We start from the raw sequence: 21,085 nt of genomic DNA, 5'->3' as shown, positions 1-21,085 counted from the left end.
ACCTTCCTACCTTCCTACCTTCAATGCTCTTGCCATTAGATGTCCTTTCGTCCATTCCTAGGTCACCTAGAAACTATTCACAATTCACCAAATCGATTCCAGAGTACATCATCATATTCACTACCCATTTTTTGCCAGCTTGTCTACGACCTTGTTCCCTTCTTGGAATACATGGGTGAGTTTGAATACCTTCAATTGGGACAGTCCCTCCCAAATTTGTGGGATGAATTTTGTTAATTTCCAATTTTGGGTATCTTGGCAATGTATGGCATTAATGGCTATCACCGCATCTCCTTCTAGATGAAGCTTCCTAAAACACACTCATTTGCATAATTGTATCCCTAGCTAGGTTGCTTAAAGCTTGGCCTCGTTATTTGTTCTCATCAACAACTTCTTGGCTTTGATAGCCAAAATCCTTTCATCTTGATCTGTCAAGACACACCTAGCCCCGAAGGGTCTCAAATTTCCTTGAGTTGCCCTGTCAAAATTCACGTTCACGGTTCACTCATCCACATTAGGAGGTTCCCACCTGTTGTCCTCATTTTTGTTTTAAAAAATGATGGACCATTACATAAAAAAATAGTCAAAAAATGAAAATTTTACTCTATGGCATGCTTCCCAAGGCAGAATTTCGCCTTACCCTTGGACTGGACTAATCCTCAGTCCATCCTCAAACCACGTTTCAAATTTCATCGCATTCTGAGTTCGTTTGCTATGGTTTTCCTTCAATTTCGAGTTTTTTCTCCCTGACTGCAGGTGAGAAATTTTCCTTAAGTTGCAAGTTTTTTTGTTTTTTAAAGTTAAATTACAAGTGCACTTTATGAAAAATAGAACTGGTAACTTACTTTTCATTTCCCCCTTGTAACTTACTTTTTATTTTAACTTGCAAATAGTTTGAAGAAACCCCATTTCTTTGGTTTCATGCATTTTAAACTTGTCATTTCTCCTCAAGAACCCAATCAGCAATATTGGATGATTTTGTTGAAAGTTTCAATCGATTTTTGTGGAGAAATCTTAGGAGGAGGAAGGCGTTTTAGTTTCATGCCTGTTTTCATGCATCTTAGAACTCTTTTCACGTCATTTGGTGGATTCATTTGCTGGTTATAAGGCGTTGAAACAGCAACACGTGTTGTAGAAATACCACGATTTGCCTTTGGAATTTGCCACGAATCCTCTTCCTCCTTAGTCGTTTTTGCTTGTCTTGCCTAGGTGTGGAGTTTGGATGAAGATTTGACCAATTCTCATGCCATTTTGATAGCCGTTTTTGCTGCATATGGTGTTTTGGAAAAACGTGGCTAGGGTTTGAATCTTCTTCTTGTATCTATTTAAGAGGTTCATTGTCTTCTCTTTCAAGGATTGCTTCTTGTTTCTTGGAGGGCATTTTGATTGATCAAGGTATGTTTCTTTCCTTTCTTCTTTGTTTTCATTTCTTGTTTTTGTTTGTTTTGGTTTCTGTTATCACAAAAGCTCGCACCCTTGCTGAGCTATCAACTCAGCAACCTTGTGAAACATGGAAACAACCCCGAAGTGTGGGACCTTGCGCAAGGGGGTTGAATCTTTGGAGAAGGCCGACTTCCTTCTCAATCCAAGGTGTAGGTGTGAACCAACTCGACACTTAAAAACTAACTCCTAAGCCTACCCTAACAACTTGTAGAGGTAAAGGAAAGAGAGAATGCTTGAAATGAAAGGAGGTGATGCACCAAGAAGAGAATGTTTCTCTCCCTACCGAAATGGCACAAGGAACCAACTAAAAATCCCAAGAGATGCACAACTTCAATTGCATAAGTGACCCAAACGCATGTATGGAGGTTAGAATTTGCCAAGTGTCAAGAGGGGAGAAGGATTCCCACAAGTCACACTCAGAAAACAAGTTAACACAACATAGATGGAGAGAAAAGCCACAAGACATACTCCTATAATGAAGGTAAGAAAGCATACATAGCATACATAGGCTAGGAGGCAAGAATAGTGATTTTCAATTAATCATAAGGCCAAAAGCCAATCTTACAGTTGTAGAAATGCAAAAATAATGACAAGTCTTTAAGAGAAGAGAAGAGAAGAGCATAAGAAAGCTCAAGCCAGCAGGGAGAGAACCCTTTACAATGAGGCTTAACAACCTTTATATAGAAAAATGGTTACAAGAGTGATCATGACCCCTGTATGTCAGTCTGGAAGTGCAGGGAAGTGCATGCACTTGGCTTGTACATGCAAGCAACCTAGCCATACCCACAAAGGGAAACCCTGAGAAGGTGGATTGATTGACCTTCCAAAGTCAGAGCATGACATAAGTCACCAAGCATGGCCCTGTACCTCCCTTGATGGAAATCCTGCCAAAAACATTAAATGCACACCCGTGGCTCCACAAAATAAGTGCACAAGTCACCAAAACTGTTGGAGCATTTAAAGCCTTGAGTGTCGATCACGCCATCCAGAAGTGTTGCCAGCCGGAAGTAAGTTTTGAAGACTTCGGAGACTTGGGTCACCGTAGTTGGGGAACTTCGGGGGCCCAGGTCACCGTAGCTGGGGAACTTCGGGGGCCTAGGTCACCGTAGCTGGGGGAACTTCGGGGACTCGGGTCACCGTAGTTGGGGAAACTTTGGAGACAGGAGTTCCGGGGTCGAAGAACAAGGAACTTGGGAACCTGGGGGTTCCGGAGTTTCGGGGTTAAAGAACAAGAAACTTGGGAATTTGGGGGTTCCGGAGTTTCGGGGTTGAAGACTAGGAACTTGGGAACCTGGGGGTTTCGGAGTTGCGGGGTAGAAGAACAAGGAACTTGGGAACCTGGGGGTTCCGGAGTTCCGGGGTTGAAGACTTAGGAACTTGGGAACCTGGGGGTTCCAGGGTAGAAGAACAAGGAACTTGGAAACCTAGGGGTTCTAGAGTTCCGGGGTTGAAGACAAGGAACTTGGGAACCTGGGGGTTTCGGAGTTCCGGGGTTAAAGAACAAGGAACTTGGGAACCTGGGGGTTTCGGAGTTTCGGGGTTGAAGAACAAGGAACTTGGGAACTTGGGGTTTCCGGAGTTCCGGGGTAGAAAAACAAGGAACTTGGGAACCTAGGGGTTCCGGAGTTGAAGACTTAGGAAATTGGGAACCTGGGGTTTCCGGGGTAGAAGAACAAGGAACTTGGGAACCTGGGGGTTCCGGAGTTCCGGGGCAAGAGAACAAGAGACCAAGGAAGGGGACTTCGGAACCTCCGGGTTCCGAGAAAGAGAGAGGAAGAGAAGGCTTGGGAAAGGAACTTCCGACAAGACAACACCTAATACTTTATGATTCCATTGTTTTCTCTTTGATCAACTGAGGCAGCGCTGGTCCATAGAACATATCTCTGATCGGTTCTCATTGATGAACCAAGGGTGTCATAAAATGACAACAGTTTCCTTGGTCAATTTGTATATATGTTTTGTTTTGTTCTTGCCTAAAATCGGTTTTGTGAGAGATTTTCCCCTTTGTTCCAAGTTTGCAAAGCAATTTGTGAAATTGCATTGTCTTTCCCCATTTTCCCTCTTTACTTGCATTCGGGATTTTGAAACCCGATTGCAAGTAAGATGAAAATAGTTGATCTTCCCCTTTGGTTGAAAAACCTTAACCATCTTTTGGTGAAATTCCAAGTTTCTAAGTTGAAAAATATTCATCCTTTCAAAATTGGGTTTTTAAAATCTAATTACAAGTTGAAAGTTCTTCCCATTTTCATAAAGATGATCTTCCCAAAATCTTTTCATACTCATTACCATCATCCGTATCTACCATTCCCGCCATTTCCCACATGTCAAAATCTCTTTTTTCACCCACTTCTTCATTTTCCTTTTTACAAGTACACTTGCATTCGGGTTTCAAAAGTTCGATTGCACATTTGTTCCTCCCCACTTGTATACTTGTAAAACATTCCTCAAGATCTGAAATTGGTCAAAAGCCAAGTTTCAAGCATCCCCATTTATTTCCCATCTTCCTCTCACAAAGTTGTGAAGTGTAAGGGTTAGAATTTTTCCCATTTGAAGAAGAGAAGATGATAGTTGCAGCTGATCTTGATGTTGTTTTGACACTTTTAAGTCTTCATCGCAGCGTACCAGGTTGTTCTCTAATGTCAGATTTACCATCATCTTCCGTTCCAAAGAAGATGAAATATAAATTTGATAAGTACCAGAGTGAGGTTTCTCCTTCACAACTTTCCTCTCTTATGGATCATATCAAGGATACGGAAATAGGGCATGTTGACATGTCAGATTTGATCAAAAGGGTGGAGGATCCGCAAGATAGTAATATGTAGCGACTGTTGGACAGCCACATTCACCATGCTTCTTCTTTTCCGGTGGCTGCCCTAGAACCTGAGTTTGTTCTTGCTTGTGCTCACCATTTTGATAAAGAGACAAGAACTATCAGAAATGATGATGGGGAGGCAATAATCCGTCTTGATGCGGATACTATTGACAAAGTTTTCAGAATACCATCAACACCTGTGTATATGGAGATTTCCAAAGATAGTGTAGCTGATTATTATGTCAAGAGGGAAAAAGATTGCAAACATCACATTAACAGGTGGATCCATGAGCCACGTGCCACTTTTACAGGGTGGGCTAAATTGTACCGTTGTGACTTCAAGTGGGAAATTGGAGACATCATTACTCTTCTCAGCAGGACGTTGGGGCTAGAGCATTCTAATGTTTTTGAGCCTTGGGTATATCAGTTTATCATGTTCATAAGGCAGTCTCATCACATCTCATGGGGAGAAATTATCAGTGACGCTTTGTGTGAACAACTTGCTGCAGTCCCTACTACCATGACATTCTATATGAACTCATACTTGGTGTATTTAGCAGCATCACTTAGATATTTCCCTGGTCTTTCTACCAAGGGTGATCGCTCGCTTATACCTGTGTGGGAGTACTATGATCAGCTGCCTTTGAGACCCAGTAGATTACATTTCAGGAGGGTTCAGGATGCATTCTTTGGTTATTTCATGTGTCAGTTTGACAAGACTCTAAAGAATAGAAGAGTATCAAATGAGGCATGGGAAAGAGTGAATGAATATGGTTGCTTGTTCCTTCAATTCCCAACTTTCACTTACATGAGAGTTGGATGTTACAACGGGCAGCCATACATGCTCCCTAGATACTCAACTGATAAGATTATTCTTATGGAGTTGGGAAGACAGATCATGGCGGTTCATGCACATCAATCTGTCAAGCATAAGGTTGGGATGGGGATTTCTACAACTAATCCATTGAAGATTGACCGGTATTTACTTGTTACATCCACCAAAGCCAAAGCTATGGAGACCGAAATGCAGGAGATAAAACTCAAAAGGTTTAAGTCAAGAGCTGATTTTGACTACCGAGGTATGAAGGAGAGAATGAAAAAGTCCTTCATACATGTGCATCGCATAGAGGATATATGGGTGGATCTTCGTACAAAAAAGGAGGTTCATAAGATGGATTATTGCAGGCTCACCCTTGAACAGATTATTGATTTGAACCTAATGGACATTCCACAAGGAATGATTGATGATGGGAATGTGCTTGATCCAGAATATCTTTCACGAAGAGTTGATGAAGCCCCACTTCCTTTAATTCAATGGTCACATAAAGAATGCACTTCCATTCTTGAGAGATTTCAGCCTATCCTAGCTAACACCAACACTTGGCTCAAAGGTAATGGTGTTAGACTCATCAAGATCAAGGTTGGAAGAGAAGATGATTCTACAAGACCCCTCGGATGCAAATCTGAAATCCAGATATATAACAAAGAAGGTGCATCATCTTCGGGCACGAGAATCATGTTGCGAGTTAGTCGGGCGATGGTACTTCCTCCTGAAGAGGCGACAGTTCATGGGAAGGAGAAATCCCAGCTTCACATTCATGTGATTGATCTTGAAGATCTAGAAGAAGAACAATATTCAAATGATGCTCCTATGTCACTAACTTCAGAGTCACCTCATGAAGTTCCTTTCTCAATCCCCATGGAACTACCTTTATCTCCTCCTGACACAGATGTGGATACTTCCTCCATTATTCATGATGTTCCTACAGTAGTGGATGAGTCTCCTCAGGACGCCATTCCCATTTCAGTAGTTGAGACACCTCTTGATTATCAACAAGAGAGTTTGCTGGAAATCTTCGAGGATACTCCTGCATGTATTCATTGGTCAGAGATTGATACCTCTACTTCTAGCTTTGAGGAGTTTATGAGACAATCCTCATGTCCTTTGGTTACCGAGCAAGCGATGGTTGCTATCTAGACAGATACTTCCCCCAAAATGACCACGGTTGTTCAAACAAAAACTGCTTCTCCTCTACTTTCAGCTGTTACTAAAGGAGAACTAATGGCTTTACCTCCATGGCTTAGTTCTTTCACTCCCAAGCAAAGAAGCAACAAATTTCTCCTGATGTCTTTGATTATCAACAACTTAGGCAATCAAGACCCAAGGTTGCTAAAAGAGCTAAAACGATCTCAAGGGTGACAGTTGACAGTAACAAGATGAAGGTGGCCAAGATTGTTGAGCCTCTTGTAGACAAGCCACATGAGAAAATGCAAGTTGCTGATTACAGGGTCACAAGGGTAGAATTGGGTAAGCAAACACATGAAGTTGTCAAGCATGATGCCCAGCACTCTGTAGCCTCACTAGTACAACGATATGACGAGCTTCTAGCAAAGAAAGACAAGCTAGAAGAGGAGAATAGGCAACTAGTAGCGGCTGTTCAAAGGATTACAAAATCCACTAGTGAAGGGAGCAATCCTTCAAGTTCTTCCGGACCACAAGAATCAATTCAAGGAGTTGAGAGAGCTGCTCAAAAGGTACAAGCATTGGAATCTTGGGTGGATCAACTTCATGATTTATGTGCATAGGTCTTGAAGGAGGTTTTTCAAATGATGGTCAAATTGAAGACCATTTAGGAACAATTGAACCAGGTTTCTAATGCTTTCAAATAGAACTTGGAAAAGATGGAAGATAGATTGACAATGTGGCTCAAGATTCCTCAACAAAAGTTGAGTGTTCTTCTAGAACATCAGGTTATTCCTTCAAGGGTTGTATATCCAGAATACCAGGAGCTCTTGGAGAACAAAACCCTCTTTCTCAAGTCACTTGTTGAAGACATTAATGATGCCATGAGATTGCGAGTGGAAGTATTTCAGGATATTGTTTCTCGTTGTGAGAAAGCTTCTTGTAATATCATGAATCAGAATGGAGAATTATTATTAGAAGAAAGGGTTCTCTCAAATCTACAGTTGAAGATTCATCATTAGTGGAAGAGTGAACCATTTTCAGCTGCATCTATTCAAGATTTGGTTACATACCAAGTCTTCTTACAAGAAATTCAGTCTTCCTTTGAGAAGAATAATGCCACAATCCTTCGTTGCAGCGATGTTATTGTGAAAACCATGATCATGGAAAAGAATACCCATGAACCGAATACTGATGAGTTGCAAATGATCATCTAGAAGTTTGAAGGATTCATGTCTACACATGCTGCAACCTAAGTGTTTTTCAACACTTAGTTGCATTTTCAGAATTGTAATCTCTTAGTTGTAGTTTATCTTTTGACATGTTTACTTGTAAAAACATTTTGTAAATTGCAAGTCAAGTCATTACTTGCACTTTTGTAATTACAAGTGGACAAGTTACAAGTCAATTTAGAATAGGACTTGTAACTTTGAATAAGTCATAGTTAGTTATTGAATAAGTCTTGGTGGTTGAGAGAATTTCTCAAGTTAGTTAGGATCCTCCCACCTTTTTCTCACGTCTCCTTTCCTATAAATACTTGAGGGGGTCTATTGTAATTTTTATCCTTTAGAAAGCAAGCAAAAACTCTACAAAATTTGCAGCAAAGAAGTCTTTGAGCTTTTATGTGTAAATTGAAGAATTGAAAGGAATAGAAGAAGATTACTCAAGTGTTGAGTCTTTGTGCTACATTTTTGAGTTTGTGTTCCATATTATCTTTCTTGCAAGTGTTTCTTAGAGAGCTTAATCAAATTTGATTTGTTGTCTTTGTGTTGCAAGTATTGGAGGTTAATATCAATTAGAGTAAACATTCTTTTAGGAAGAGTTGTAAAACTTTGTGCTTACACTCGTTCTTGAAAGAAATTAGAAATAGATTTTGTGATACGAAATAGTTATGAGTCTTTGAGCTTATACTAGTTCTTACTGTTTTGTGTAAGAGAGAATAAGATATTTCAGACTTTGTGCTGCTATAATTTGTTCTTGATATTATTAGCATAGAAAAGGGTAGATAGGACTTCATATATTCAAGTCTTTGAGCTTGATATTACTGTTCTGTCATGAAGGAAGTGACGAAAGTCTTTGAGCTTTCAAGAAACTTCATTTCCTTTCTCTCATTTCATTTCAAAAAAGTTGTTACTGCTGTTTTACGTTAAATTGCTATCACTTTTTTGTGGAGAGAAAAGGATATTGGCTTTATTGAAAAAAGAAGAAAGACTGCTGTTCCATCTTATTTTAGTTTTAGTATTAGATAGATAGGGAGAGCCTTCCCTTAATTAGGAGAGTATCATACTCACACACTGTGGTTGAAGCCACAATTTCGTATATTTCCCCAAGTGTACAAAATTTTCTACCAACACCACCTAACATTCGCTCTTGGGTTGCAAACAGGATCAACCTGAACAGACCCATAAACAAGAATTATTATTCGCATCTTAATTAAATAAGTAATAAATATTTATAATATTGTGAAATATTAATTATAAAGTTTTATAAGTCCAATACGAAGGGGCCATGACAATCATTTTGTTCCATCTTTCCAACCCAAGATGTTTATTCTAGTGCCTTGTGTCTCCAATGTTTTTGTTTTTCAAGTATAGTGAAGGCATCGGATAAGATTCATCACATTGTCAATTATTGGCTCACAGGAGTTCCTCTTATCCATTTATAATCCTCATCTTAATTTGGACCCAAGTTTTACTCAATTTCATTGAGCTGATTTGAGGTTTTATTGAGGCAAATCGTTTATACAAGTTTTAAGAATGCAAATATCTTTAATTTAGGAGTAGTTGGGGGGTTTTGAGTTGGTGACTATTTCAAATTAATTAGCTTCATGGCCTAATGTGAAAATGGTAATGAATAGTAACATACACTTGACTACATATGGGTTTGGTGTCATTCATGTGCCACACTAGTCCTAGCAGATCTTGCAGGGAGACCTTTGGTATTATCCATCCAAGCTATGATGCTTATGCAAGTACTTATGTATCCAATGTTTTTGCTGGAGTTTGCTAGTTACCTTTTTGTAACTTTTGCTAGTTTGCAAGCCCTTACTCTATTGAAAGTGGGTCATCGGAATCCTGACCCCCAATTTTATCTGTTTATCTTCTGGAGGCCTAGATTACATTCCACTACAATACTGTTGGAAGGTGCAGAATCTAACTGAGCTTTGACTTCGATACAAATTTCTATGAAGTTTGCTTAGTTACATTGCATATTGTTTGGATTTATACTATTAATTGTAAGATTCTTTTTGGTAGAACCAATTTTTGTATGACAATATCAATATTGACATTACTGCATGTTTGTGGAAGTAGCTATTTCTCAAAGCTAACCTTTGGTTTGTCAATACTTGTCAGCATTCTTTTTCTTGTAACTTAAAGCTCTCTCCTGGAAAGTTTCTTCTTGTATTGAGCATTACCGTCTTTATCTACCCCTTTTATAATTTGTGCAGTCTTTTGAACATCACATTGGATCTGCTAATTGAAGAAAATTTCATTGACAAATTTGCAGGGTTTTATCTCTTATCCGAAATTGAAGAAGCGGCAGATAGAAAGCTTTACAAATGGACTCATTACATCATCAGTGGTCACACATTGAAACACATGAGTGCAGCGATGGTTCCAATATTACTAACACTGATGCTTTCTCGTAGAAGCATCAAAATTGAAAGGTAACGCATTATATTGTAAAGCTATGACAGGACTTTATTTCACTCTAAACACATAATAGGAAGAATGTGTGTGAACTTATCTTTTTTTCTTTATTTGTAAATAATAATGTGACTAACTAAATACTTATTAAGAATAAGCCATGGGAGTTTGTGTTGGTCTCATAAGAAAGTACTCATAGGAACTGATGTTTCAGGTGTGCTATGCATTTGCATCTAGTTGACATGATTTGAAAAGAGAGATCATAAAATGATTGATAGTGGTGCTTTAGAACATCACCATTTAATTTGATTGTAACTTAACTTTATTGCAAGTTGTTTACTGTGTTTTAATGTAATACACTAATAGTTGACAAGTAAACAAGCACTAGTTTGTATTAAGAGATAACTGATGGTACAAGGTAATACCTATTGTTAGACTTTAAAGATAGTTACAAAGTGACAATAGTCTGTGAATTTTGTGGCAGAAGTAGGTTTGTTATTTTTAGATATTAAGAGAAAAATGATGATTTTGCACAAAGTAATGTTTTTTGCTAGCTATCAGTAGACCAAATGAACTACAACTTAGTCATCCACACTGGATGATACACCTAGAAATCAAGAAAGGAGTTGGATTTGGTAAAAGAAGAAATGTTTCAAAGAGGCCAAGGACAACGAAAAGGAAAGAGGCTCAGCCAAATGGTTGACAGGAAGCCCAGCTAGATGCTCAGCCAAAAGTCCACCAAGAAGAACCATAACAGAAAAGAGCAAGGGTGGAAGAAACTCAATCCCCAACTAGTTCTTCCAGTGTGCGAGAGGTGGAAATGTTTGCATAAGAAAATCTAATTAATCCACCACAGAGCAATTTTCCTAACAGTGCACCTGCGCAAGATGTACTTAGCGTCAGTACTTCACACAGGCTCATTCAGCCAAGAGTTCAAAGGTAAGAACTTCTCTCCCATCTAGAAGAGCCACGCTAGGATAGTCTCATAGAAACAATCCTTGGAGAAATTGAGGAAGTTTCACAGGAACATGTACATATGGAGGTTTAGGATCAATTGACCGCTGCTCCAGATTGGTTGAAAGACAAATTGGGAAAAGAGCTAGAAAAGGAATTGGATCTAGCACAGGAGATGGAAGAACTTCTGAGAAGAATGAACAAACCAATGGAAAAGAAGGCTGCCTGAAAGTTTTTCAAAATCACAAGGAATGAGTCTGGATCCAAAACTTTACATTTAGCTAAGCCTGCAGTGGACAAGGATAGAAGTGAGATCACACTAGATGATTATGTAATCAGAGAAGTTGATTTGGGGCATGCTTCCACGACACAGGTGGTGGAAGAATTTGAGGGGTCTTCCTTGGCCATGAAGGAAAAGATGTAAAAGATGAAGGAAAAGTGCAAAAGGCTAAAAAATGAAAATAGAGCCTTATGCAAATATGTTAAGAGTTTCAAACATCCACTCAGAGAGGAAGATTCGTTCTTTGTTCTTCCCACATCTCTTCCTAAGGAATCCGTTGATATTGCTGAAGAGGTCAGGAAGTGATGCAGGAGCATCCCTAGTTCTTGGCAATCTTGCATCAACCAAAAAACATTTCTTTTCAGTTTGTTTTTTGTTTTGAAGTTTCAGCATTTCTTTTTGCATTTTCTTGCATTTGCTCATCGGATCTTGCGGAGCTGGATTTTGCTTGTGAACATGATTATCTTCCTCATTCCCAAATCGCGGGACGTTTGGATCATTTTCTGACAAGTTATTGCTTTTGGATTCCAAGATAGTTTTTTGGCTTAGAACACCGGAACCGCTTGGACCTATTTGTTGTTGGTGAACCTTGCGGATCCTTTCCGTAGCTTGCAGAGCCCCAATTCGTTGATTCCAATGTTCCTTGGCGTGTGGCCGACCTTCCCTTTGATCTGCGCTTCTTCCTTTGGATTTTCCAAAGGATTTACATTGGCGGAGGCCGACCTGTGGTGGTTTTACACGTTCATTGTTGTTTAATTCTTCTTGGGCTGACTCGGATCTCTCTAGAGCATATAAATTAATGTAATTTAGTGTCATAAATCATCAAAGAGAGAATATAGAAGATACATCTTAAGATTTAGAGGTCCAGAGTTGACCGATTCTATAATAGAGCATGTATGTAGCAGGCCAGTGAGCCGAATCTTGTAGTCCGGATGTTACCGATTATTTGTAATCAGTTTTCATGATCTAATTCATTCAGTTTTGCATTGCCTCCATCACTTGTCTTGCTTTCGTTGTGTTTACTCTTGTTGCTCGGTCCGAATAGATCTCATTGACGTCCCTCCTAACCGTGACTACACCAAGTGGTATCAGAGCGAGATTTCGTTTTGGAGATTGCGTTGTCTTGAACATTTTGTTGTGGGGTGGCGGACTGCGGATCCGACCTATAGTTGCAGAGGACTAGCGTGAAGATGACGCAAAGAGGAAATAGGAATGGTGGAGTGTGGGGGAATGCAAACCCTGCTGTGATGGAAATGTTGAGAGGAATTGCAGCCTGGTCAGAAGCTGTTGAGACAACACAGAGAAGAGGTCGACATATTGAAGATGTGAGCGAGGATGAAGAAGAAGAAGCACCAGCTAAACAAGTAGCAAATCCACGGGCGATCAATCCGAATGAGGAGAGGCTCTTGAAGGGTTTGAGTAGGGCGAACACTAAACCACATTTTACCCCACCGAAGTATGATGGAAAGTTGGATTCAGATGAATTAATGGACAGGATCTCGAAGATGGAGAAGTATTTTGATTTTGAGAACACCGCAGAAGAAAGAAATGTGAAATATCCCTGTACTTGGTTGAAAGGTCATGCATCTCTTTGGTGGGAACATTTTCAGGTTGATAGACAGAGAAGAGGTAAAGAGAAGATCAAGTCATGGGAGCGGATGGTTGCCAAGTTGAAATCGAAGTTTATGCCAACTGACTACCAAGTAAATCTGTTTCGGAAAATTACAGAACTTGAAGCAGAAAGAATCTAGTGTGAAGGAGTATACCGAAGCATTCTACAAGTTGAATATCAGATCCAGACATTTCGATGATGAGATTGAACAAGTTGCGAGATATTTGAATGGATTGTGGATGTCTATACTAGATGAACTCAGTTTGATCAAGTTGCAGAGTGTTGAAGAAGCTTAATATGCCTTGAAAGCAGAAGAGAAGTTGAACAAAAGGCATGAGCAAAGACAGAGAAGTAGAGGTGGAAGGTTTTTCGGAGGAAGATTTCAAGGAGGAAGAGGAGCATGTACAGATGAGAACATGGACAAGGAAGTAAGTAAAGATGGTAGTTCATACCGGAAAGATGACAAAAATTTCTACCGGAGAAGAGAACCAGATAGTTACCGGAATGAAAATTTTGGAAAAGATGATAGAAGTCAAGATAAAAAAGTGTTTAGAGGAACTTGCTTTAAGTGTGGAGGAGAAGGACATCGTGCTTTTGAATGTAAGAAGATAGAGAACACTGGGAGAACAACATTGGTAGAAGAAAGCCCCACTGGATCAACTAACAAACTGGAAGATATCCGGTAAGTGTTGTAAAGTAGTTATTGATAGTGGTAGTTTGGATAATCTTGTTCTATAAGAGATGGTGAATAATTTGAAGTTGGAAAGATTGAAACACCCTAAACCTTATCAGATAGCATGGATTGAGGATGATCATAAGTTGTTAGCGAGTGAGCAATGCTTGGTGAAATCGAAAATTGGAAATTATCATGATGAAGTTTTGTGTGATATTATGCCTATGGATATTTGTCACTTTTTGTTGGGTAGACCTTGGCAGTTTGATAGACAGGCAATACATGATGGAAGAAAGAATATATATACTATTGTAGCAAATTGGATGAAACAAACCTTGTTACCCTTGGAGGAGCCCCTGAAGAGTGAAGTTTGTACGAATGCTAGAATCTGTTTGGTGGATGGAAGGAAATTCCTGGATGGGATGAGACATGAGAATGTGTGTTTTGCCTTAGTTTCTAAGAAGACTGGGAACCCGACGCACGAAGAAGAACAATCAGAGGAGATAAAGCAGTTGCTGACAAAATATGAAGACATCATTTCAAATAATGTGCCTGATGGGTTACCACCTGTGAGGAGTATTAGTCATTGCATGGACCTGATTCCCGGAGCTAGTTTGCCTAACAAAGTTGCACACCAGATGACACCGACAGAGAATGAAGAGTTGAATAGACAAGTCCAGGAGTTGTTGAAGAAAGGTTTGATTAGAGAAAGTTTGAGTCCTTGTGCAATACCAACAGTGTTAGAACCTAAGAAGAATGGAGAATGGAGGATGTGTACCGATTCTAGAGCAATAAATAAGATCACAGTGAAGTACCGGCTTCCTTTGCCGAGGATGGATGACATAATGAATTGTTTGAGTGGAGCCAAATACTACACAAAGATAGACTTGAAGAGTGGATATCATCATATCAGAATCAGAGAAGGAGACGAGTGGAAGACAACATTCAAGACAAATGAAGGATTGTATGAATGGTTGGTGATGCCTTTTGGATTGACTAATGCACCAAGTATTTTCATGAGGTTGATGAATGAGGTATTAAAGAAATTCTTGGGTAATTTTGTTATTGTATATTTGGACGACATTCTGATTTTCAGTAAGACAAAAGAGGAGCATTTGTTGCACTTAAGACAAGTTTTGCAGAGGTTGAGAGAAGAGAAGTTGCTGATAAACCTAAAGAAGTGTAGTTTTATGAAGAAAGAGTTAGTCTATTTGGGATTTGTGATATCTACGGATGGATTGAAGATAGACCCTAAGAAAATAAGAGTAATTGTTGAATCGCCTACACCGGAAAGCATTGGAGAGGTTAGATCATTTCATGGATTGGCTAGTTTCTATCGGAAGTTTATCAGAAATTTCAGTTCAGTTTGTAGCCCTATGACTGAGACAATGAGAGGAGATAGGAAACAAACAAAGAGTTTTGAATTGTTGAAGAAGAAAGTGGTTGAGCAGCCTGTGTTAGCTTTACCAGATTTCAACAAGGTATTTCAAGTGGATTGTGATGCAAGTGGGAACGCAATTGGAGTAGTATTAAGTCAAGAAGGGAGAGCAGTAGCTTATTTCAGTGAGAAGTTGAATGATGCCAAAAGGAGATATTCAGTATATGATCAGGAATTTTATGCCATAGTTCAAGCTTTGAAGAAGTGGAGACATTACCTGTTGCCTAAGGAATTTGTGTTGTATATTGATCATCAAGCCTTGCGGTATTTGAACTGTCAGAGTAAGTTGAATCAAAGACATATGAGATGGGTAGAGTTTTTGCAAAGTTACACTTTTGTGTTGAAGCATAGGAGTGGGAAGTCAAACAAAGTTGTTGATGCATTAAGTAGAAGGAGGAATTTGTTGACAAAGATAAGAGTGATAGTATTAGGATATGAAGAGTTGAAGACCTTGTATGATGATGACCCGAATTTTCCAGAACCTTGGAAAGCATGTAGAGCACCGGTTATGATAGATAGAAGCAAATGATTGGATTATTTCATTCAGGATGGGATGTTATTCACTGGAGTTTAATTGTGCATACCTAAGAGTTCTATGAGGGAGAATCTGATGAAGGAGAAGCATAGTGGAGGATTAGCCGAACACTTTGGTATTGACAAAACACTGGCATTGGTGAGTGAACATTACTTTTGGCTTCAGATTCATAAGGATGTTAGGAAATTTGTGTAGAGCTGTAGAATTTGTCAAGTTGCAAAGGGTAGTAGTCAGAATGTGGGATTATATAAACCTTTGACAGTACCGAAGAGACCTTGGGAAGACATAAGCATGGTTTCATACTTGGATTGCCCAAGACACGGAGAGGGAATGATTCTATATTTGTGGTGGTGGATAGATTCTCGAAGATGGCTCATTTCATACCTTGTAAGAAAACATCTGATGCAGTGCATGCAGCTGACTTATTTTTCAAGCAAGTGGTGAGATTGCATGGATTACCTAAGAGCATAGTTTAGACAGAGACACTAAGTTTTTTGGTTATTTTTGGAGAACACTTTGGAAGAAGATGACAGATTTGAAATTCAACTCTACTTTTCACCCACAGACTGATGGACAGACAGAGGTAGTAAACAGGAGCTTGGGAAATTTTTTGAGATGCTTAGTTGGAGAGAAGACCGGAAGTTGGGATTTGATCCTTGCACAAGCAGAGTTTGCCTTCAACAATTCAGTGAACAAGAGTATCGAAAGAACACCTTTTGAGATTTTTACCGGAGCACACCCTAAAGGTATATCAGAATTGAGGGATATCAGTAATGAAGACAGGAGAAGTGTAGAGGCAAAAGAACTTGCAGATCATATGAAGGCCTTATATATTCAGGTTAAGCAGCATTTGGAGGAAGCGAACAACAAGTATAAGGAGAAAGCAGATGAGAAGAAAAGACAAGGAATTTGAAGTTGGCGATGAAGTGATGGTGTATTTGAGAAAAGAAAGATTTCTAGTTGGAACATATAACACGTTGTAGATGAGAAAGTTTGGACCTTGTAAGATCTTGAGGAAATTCAATTCCGAAAATGCATATGAAGTGGAGCTACCGGATGGTTTGAGTATTTCACCTATATTCAACATCTTTGATCTACATCAGTATCATGAATCAGAATTCAGTGAAGATAGTATTGCAGACTTGGAGAAGCAGTTGCCCCGTAAGGAACCCGATCAGATTGAAGACATTTTGGATAGTAGGATTGGGCGTAGTACCCGGAGCAGTCAGTACAAGGAGTATCTTGTGAAATGGAAGGACAAACCAGTTGAAGATTCATCTTGGCTTTCTTAGGCAGAGGTGAACCGCCTTGGTTTTCCTCTGACCCCAGCAAAGTGAGGAACTCACTTTTTCAACAACCCCAGATGTCTGATGCAGGAGCATTCCTGGTTCTTGGCAATCTTGCATCAACCAAAAAACATTTCTTTTTAGTTTGTTTTCTGTTTTGCAGTTTCAACATTTCTTTCTGCATTTTCTTGCATTTGCTCACCGGATCTTGCAGAGTTGAATTTTGCTTGTGAACATGATTATCTTCCTTATTCCTAAACCGCGGGACGTTTGGATCATTTTTTGGCAAGTTATCGCTTCCGGATTCTGAGACAGTTTTCTGGCTTAGAACACCGGAACCGCTTGGACATATTTTCTATTGGTGAATCTTGCGGATCCTTTCCGTAGCTTGTGGAGCCCCAGTTCGTTGATTCCAATGTTCCTTGGCCTGTGGCCGACCTTCCCTTTGATCTGTGCTTCTTCCTTTGGATTTTCCGGAGGATTTTCATTGGCGGAGGCCGACCTCGTGATTTTACACGTTCATCGTTGTTTGATTCTTCTTGGGCCGACTCGGATCCCTCTAGAGCATATAAATCAATGTAATTTAGTGTCATAAATCATCAGAGAGAGAATATAGAAGATATATCTTAAGATTTAGAGATCCAGAGTTGACTGATTACGTAATAGAGCATGTATGTAGCAGGCCAGTGAGCCGAATCTTGTAGTCCAGATGTTACAGGTTATTTGTAATCAGTTTTCATGATCTAACTCATTTAGTTCTGCATTGCCTCCATCATCTTGGCTTGCTTTCGTTGTGTTTACTCTTGTTGCATGGTCCAGATAGATCTCATTGAGGTCCCTTCTAACCGTGATTGCACCAAGAAGAGGGCTCAATATTCTAAGGAGTGGGTGGAAGATGTTTTTAGAATAGTTGGAAAATTTATTGAAGACCTGGCTCACCTTCATTCAAGACTCCTTGCCCTCTTGAACAAGCTAGAAGTGACATATAGTTCATGGGAGGATGTGCACATTTATTAGGATTTGACTATACTGCGACTCAGAGCATTGATGAAAGTTCCTAAGCAAACACTGATAGACGGGAAGGTGATCCAGGAGAATGAAATTTATGACTTCCCGTGGTGGTTTTGTGTGTTGTCTGCATTGGAAGGAAAGCCTTTGAAAGATTCAACATGGAGTCTTTTGACTTTAAAAGACTTAATCAGAAGGGTATAGGAGGAAATCCTCAACTCAATTGAGGCATTATTCGCAAGAAGGTTGGATGAAGGTGGAGTGACAATGAATTACCTAAGGGACCGGTTACATGAATTCTTCTTTGTGGAATCATTTTCCAAGGCTCATTTGGAAAATGTTTCTTTATTTTCTAGCACAATGCAAAGGACATAGGAAATGGCAGCAGAATGAGAGAAGTTTTTCTCCAAGAGTGAGGAAGAAATTTCCTTGATATCATTCAGGATGGAGAGCGTGCCAAGTGTCTCTGTAGGAGAATTGGAGGCCGTCCTCACCAAGTTCATTGCTTATGCTATTAATGAGCGAGATAATGGTCGCCCATTTTTGGAGGAGGATCTTTTAACTGAATGAAATAATGGCATATTTATTTCAAGAATATTTGACTAGGTGGCGGTTGGGTCAACACATGCTAAGATAGTGGACCACCTTCTTGCATGTGGCTGTCACATTTATAACATCATGGCTGACTCTTGCATGCAACCGTTACATTTAGGAGATGATGGGCATTTATGGCAGCATGGGCGGTTTTGCATGGAGAAACATTTATTGCATGTTGGGCGAACCTAGTGGATAATGGTGCATTTAATGTACATTAGGCACTATTTTTAGACAATAGGAATTTATCGTAAGGGGGAATAGTGGGCATTTAATGAATATTCCCACCTTGTTGCATCATGTGTGGGAATCTTTTAGGGAAAACTTGTGACCTTTTCACACATTGCCCCATTGCAAACGGGGACTCCCTCTTTCCTGCTTTTCGCGTCTTGTTGGTTTAGGGTTTATGGTGGTAGGCGGCAACTTTGAGCTTCCTGCGTTTGAGTCTCAAGTTTTGAAGTGTGATCATGCCTAATTGCTATTAGGGTTTGTTTAACTTTGAATAGGATCGAGTGCGTATACATGTAAGATGTCTAGGTGATCCTAATTTTGTCTAAGTGTAAACTTTTGAGCGTGAGTGAGTTTTAAAGTGTCTAAGTTAGTGATATTTTTGTGCCTAAGCATCAAAAGGTCCTTTAGGGGTTATTTTCTTGCTCCTATATTCAAGTCAAAGTTGCACTTTATCTTGAAGGAATCCCTATTTTCTTGCTCATGTTTTGATGAATTTGGCTAAGTCCCGATGCGTGACAATGAGGTTTGAAATAACCAAATGATTTTGAGTGGAAGAATCATTAAATTCTTGATGAAAATCTATGTTTATGGTCTAAAGGTCAAAAATCCTGATGGGAGGTGCTTTTCCCCCCACATTTCTGATGACCCATGGTTTTCCCCCACTCAAAATCTTGAGGGGAGATAAATTTCCCCCAAATTTCTGATGGACCCTGTTTTTCCTCCATTCAAGTTCCTGATGGAGGGCGATTTTCCAACAGAAGGTAAAATTTTGACTATGGGAAATTATCCTGATGACCTACGATTTTCCCTGGAATGCAGATGATTTTGATGGGGATGCAATTCCTTATCCTGATGAAGGTCAATTTTCCCTAGGACAGTGCATGATCAAATTTGGTGTATTTTGTGCAGATGATTGTCTTGATGCATAGCAATTTTCCCCTAGTGTGAAGTTTGATGAAATTTTGATCTAGATTTTTATCCAGATAGGGAGCCATTTCCCCCAAAGTGGATTTTTGGACATAATGATGAAGATGAAGTGATTTTTGGAGTATTTATGAAAATCGATTTTCCCCCAGAGGTGTTTATTGATGAGTTTGATGATTTTTGATCGGGAATTCTATCCCAATGGAGGTTGATTTTCCCCCAATGAGCTTTAATGACATTTTAAATGATTTTTCATTTGGATTTTTATCTAGATATGGGGCAATTTTCCCCAGATGGCCTAGTTTGGTAAAAATGAAATAATTTAATTCAAGTGGGCTCGAATTTAATTGTTTTTGTGATGACCAACGATTATTTAATTATCAAAAACAATTATTTAATGATTAAATAGTTTCCTTTTGCAAATCGATTTTCCCAGGCAAGTTTTTTATCCCACATTGCTTGTGTGGTGAAATAACAAGGTGAAAACATGAATAAGTAAGCTTTCCCAGCATTGTAATATTATTATTACTGCTGATTGTGATAGTCAAGTGGCAGATTGAAGACATTTTAGTGGCTGGTTGAAGTTTTTCCAGCTAGGCGATTTTGATTTAAGTGTCATTTTTGACACCATTTTGAGCTGGAGTTGCATGTTTGGAGGGCGATTTTTGCCTAGGCGCTGCCATTGGAGGAAGATTACAGCAAGTTTGGTGGCGATTTTTCCACATTGGGCAATTTTGGTGAAGTGGCGCCACCTTGGGTATTGTGGCATTTTGCTAGGGAGGTGAATTCCTTCATTTTTGGGGCGATTTCCTTGTGTTTGTTGGACGCCATTGCTGTTAGAGGGCTGCCATTGTTCTCAGACCTGCATTTTCCAACATTGTTGGGAGCTATTTTAACTTCATTGTTGGCTAAGGCTCAATTTTCAAACTTAACCTTTCATTCCAAGCTCACTTCCACTTAGGTGATTTTGTCTAAAGGTCATTTTGGGAGCATTTTGGAGGCATTTTTAGAGTTGTTGCAGGTCTGAAGCATCATTTCAGTTTGTCTTCAGACTTGGGGTTTCATTTCCAACCTTCTTCACTTAGGCAATTTCATTGAAGGAAACATTTTGAGGCATTTTAAAGTCATTTTCTGGGTGTGCCATCATTACTTGAGGTGCTGGCAAGGTCTGAAACTTCATTTCAGACCTACCTTCAGACTGATTTATTTTTACCAGCCCTTTATTTTTGCCCAGATTTGATCATTTTGACATTGGAGAGGTAAATTTCATCAAGCATGAGCATTCTACATGGCTGCAACCTTGTTAAGTGACTGGTTTATGAGTATTGTAGGTTGTCTTTAGACATTTGGCAGCCATTACTGAGTTTGGAAGAGTGTCTTCAGACATCAAAGAGTGAAAAATCAGACATTTTACACCTTTTCAAAGCATTTCCAAATTTCGGTATACTCTTTTGGACTTCATTTTTAATAATTTTCTGAGTATACAAGGTGTCTTCAGACTTAATTTTATTATATCAGACCTCGTTTAAATCTGAAAATGAGGGTTTCCTAAGGGTTTTAGACCCTATTCATATCAATTTCTTTCTATTTTCAGAATTTGTTAAGAATATGAATAGAATTCTTGATCTCCATTCCTAAAATTGTCTAAATCATTAGAAATCAAAACTAATTCAATTCTGGAAATA

At 39.3% G+C, this 21,085-nt stretch overlaps 1 protein-coding gene across 2 annotated transcripts in view; it reads left to right on the top strand.

Annotated features, from left to right (window-relative positions):
- The window catches only part of LOC131029006 (uncharacterized), a 97,242-nt gene that overhangs the window by 53,163 nt on the left and 22,994 nt on the right, over positions 1-21,085 (top strand). For both annotated transcript variants that reach the window (XM_057959386.2, XM_057959387.2), the window contains exon 6: positions 9,726-9,885. In XM_057959386.2, the coding sequence (XP_057815369.1) occupies positions 9,726-9,885 (160 nt within the window). The remainder of the gene's footprint in view (positions 1-9,725; positions 9,886-21,085) is intronic.

This window comes from Cryptomeria japonica, chromosome 1 (assembly GCF_030272615.1).
Source record: "Cryptomeria japonica chromosome 1, Sugi_1.0, whole genome shotgun sequence".
Classification (NCBI taxonomy): domain Eukaryota; kingdom Viridiplantae; phylum Streptophyta; class Pinopsida; order Cupressales; family Cupressaceae; genus Cryptomeria; species Cryptomeria japonica.
This window is presented reverse-complemented; position numbering and strand designations above follow the sequence as displayed.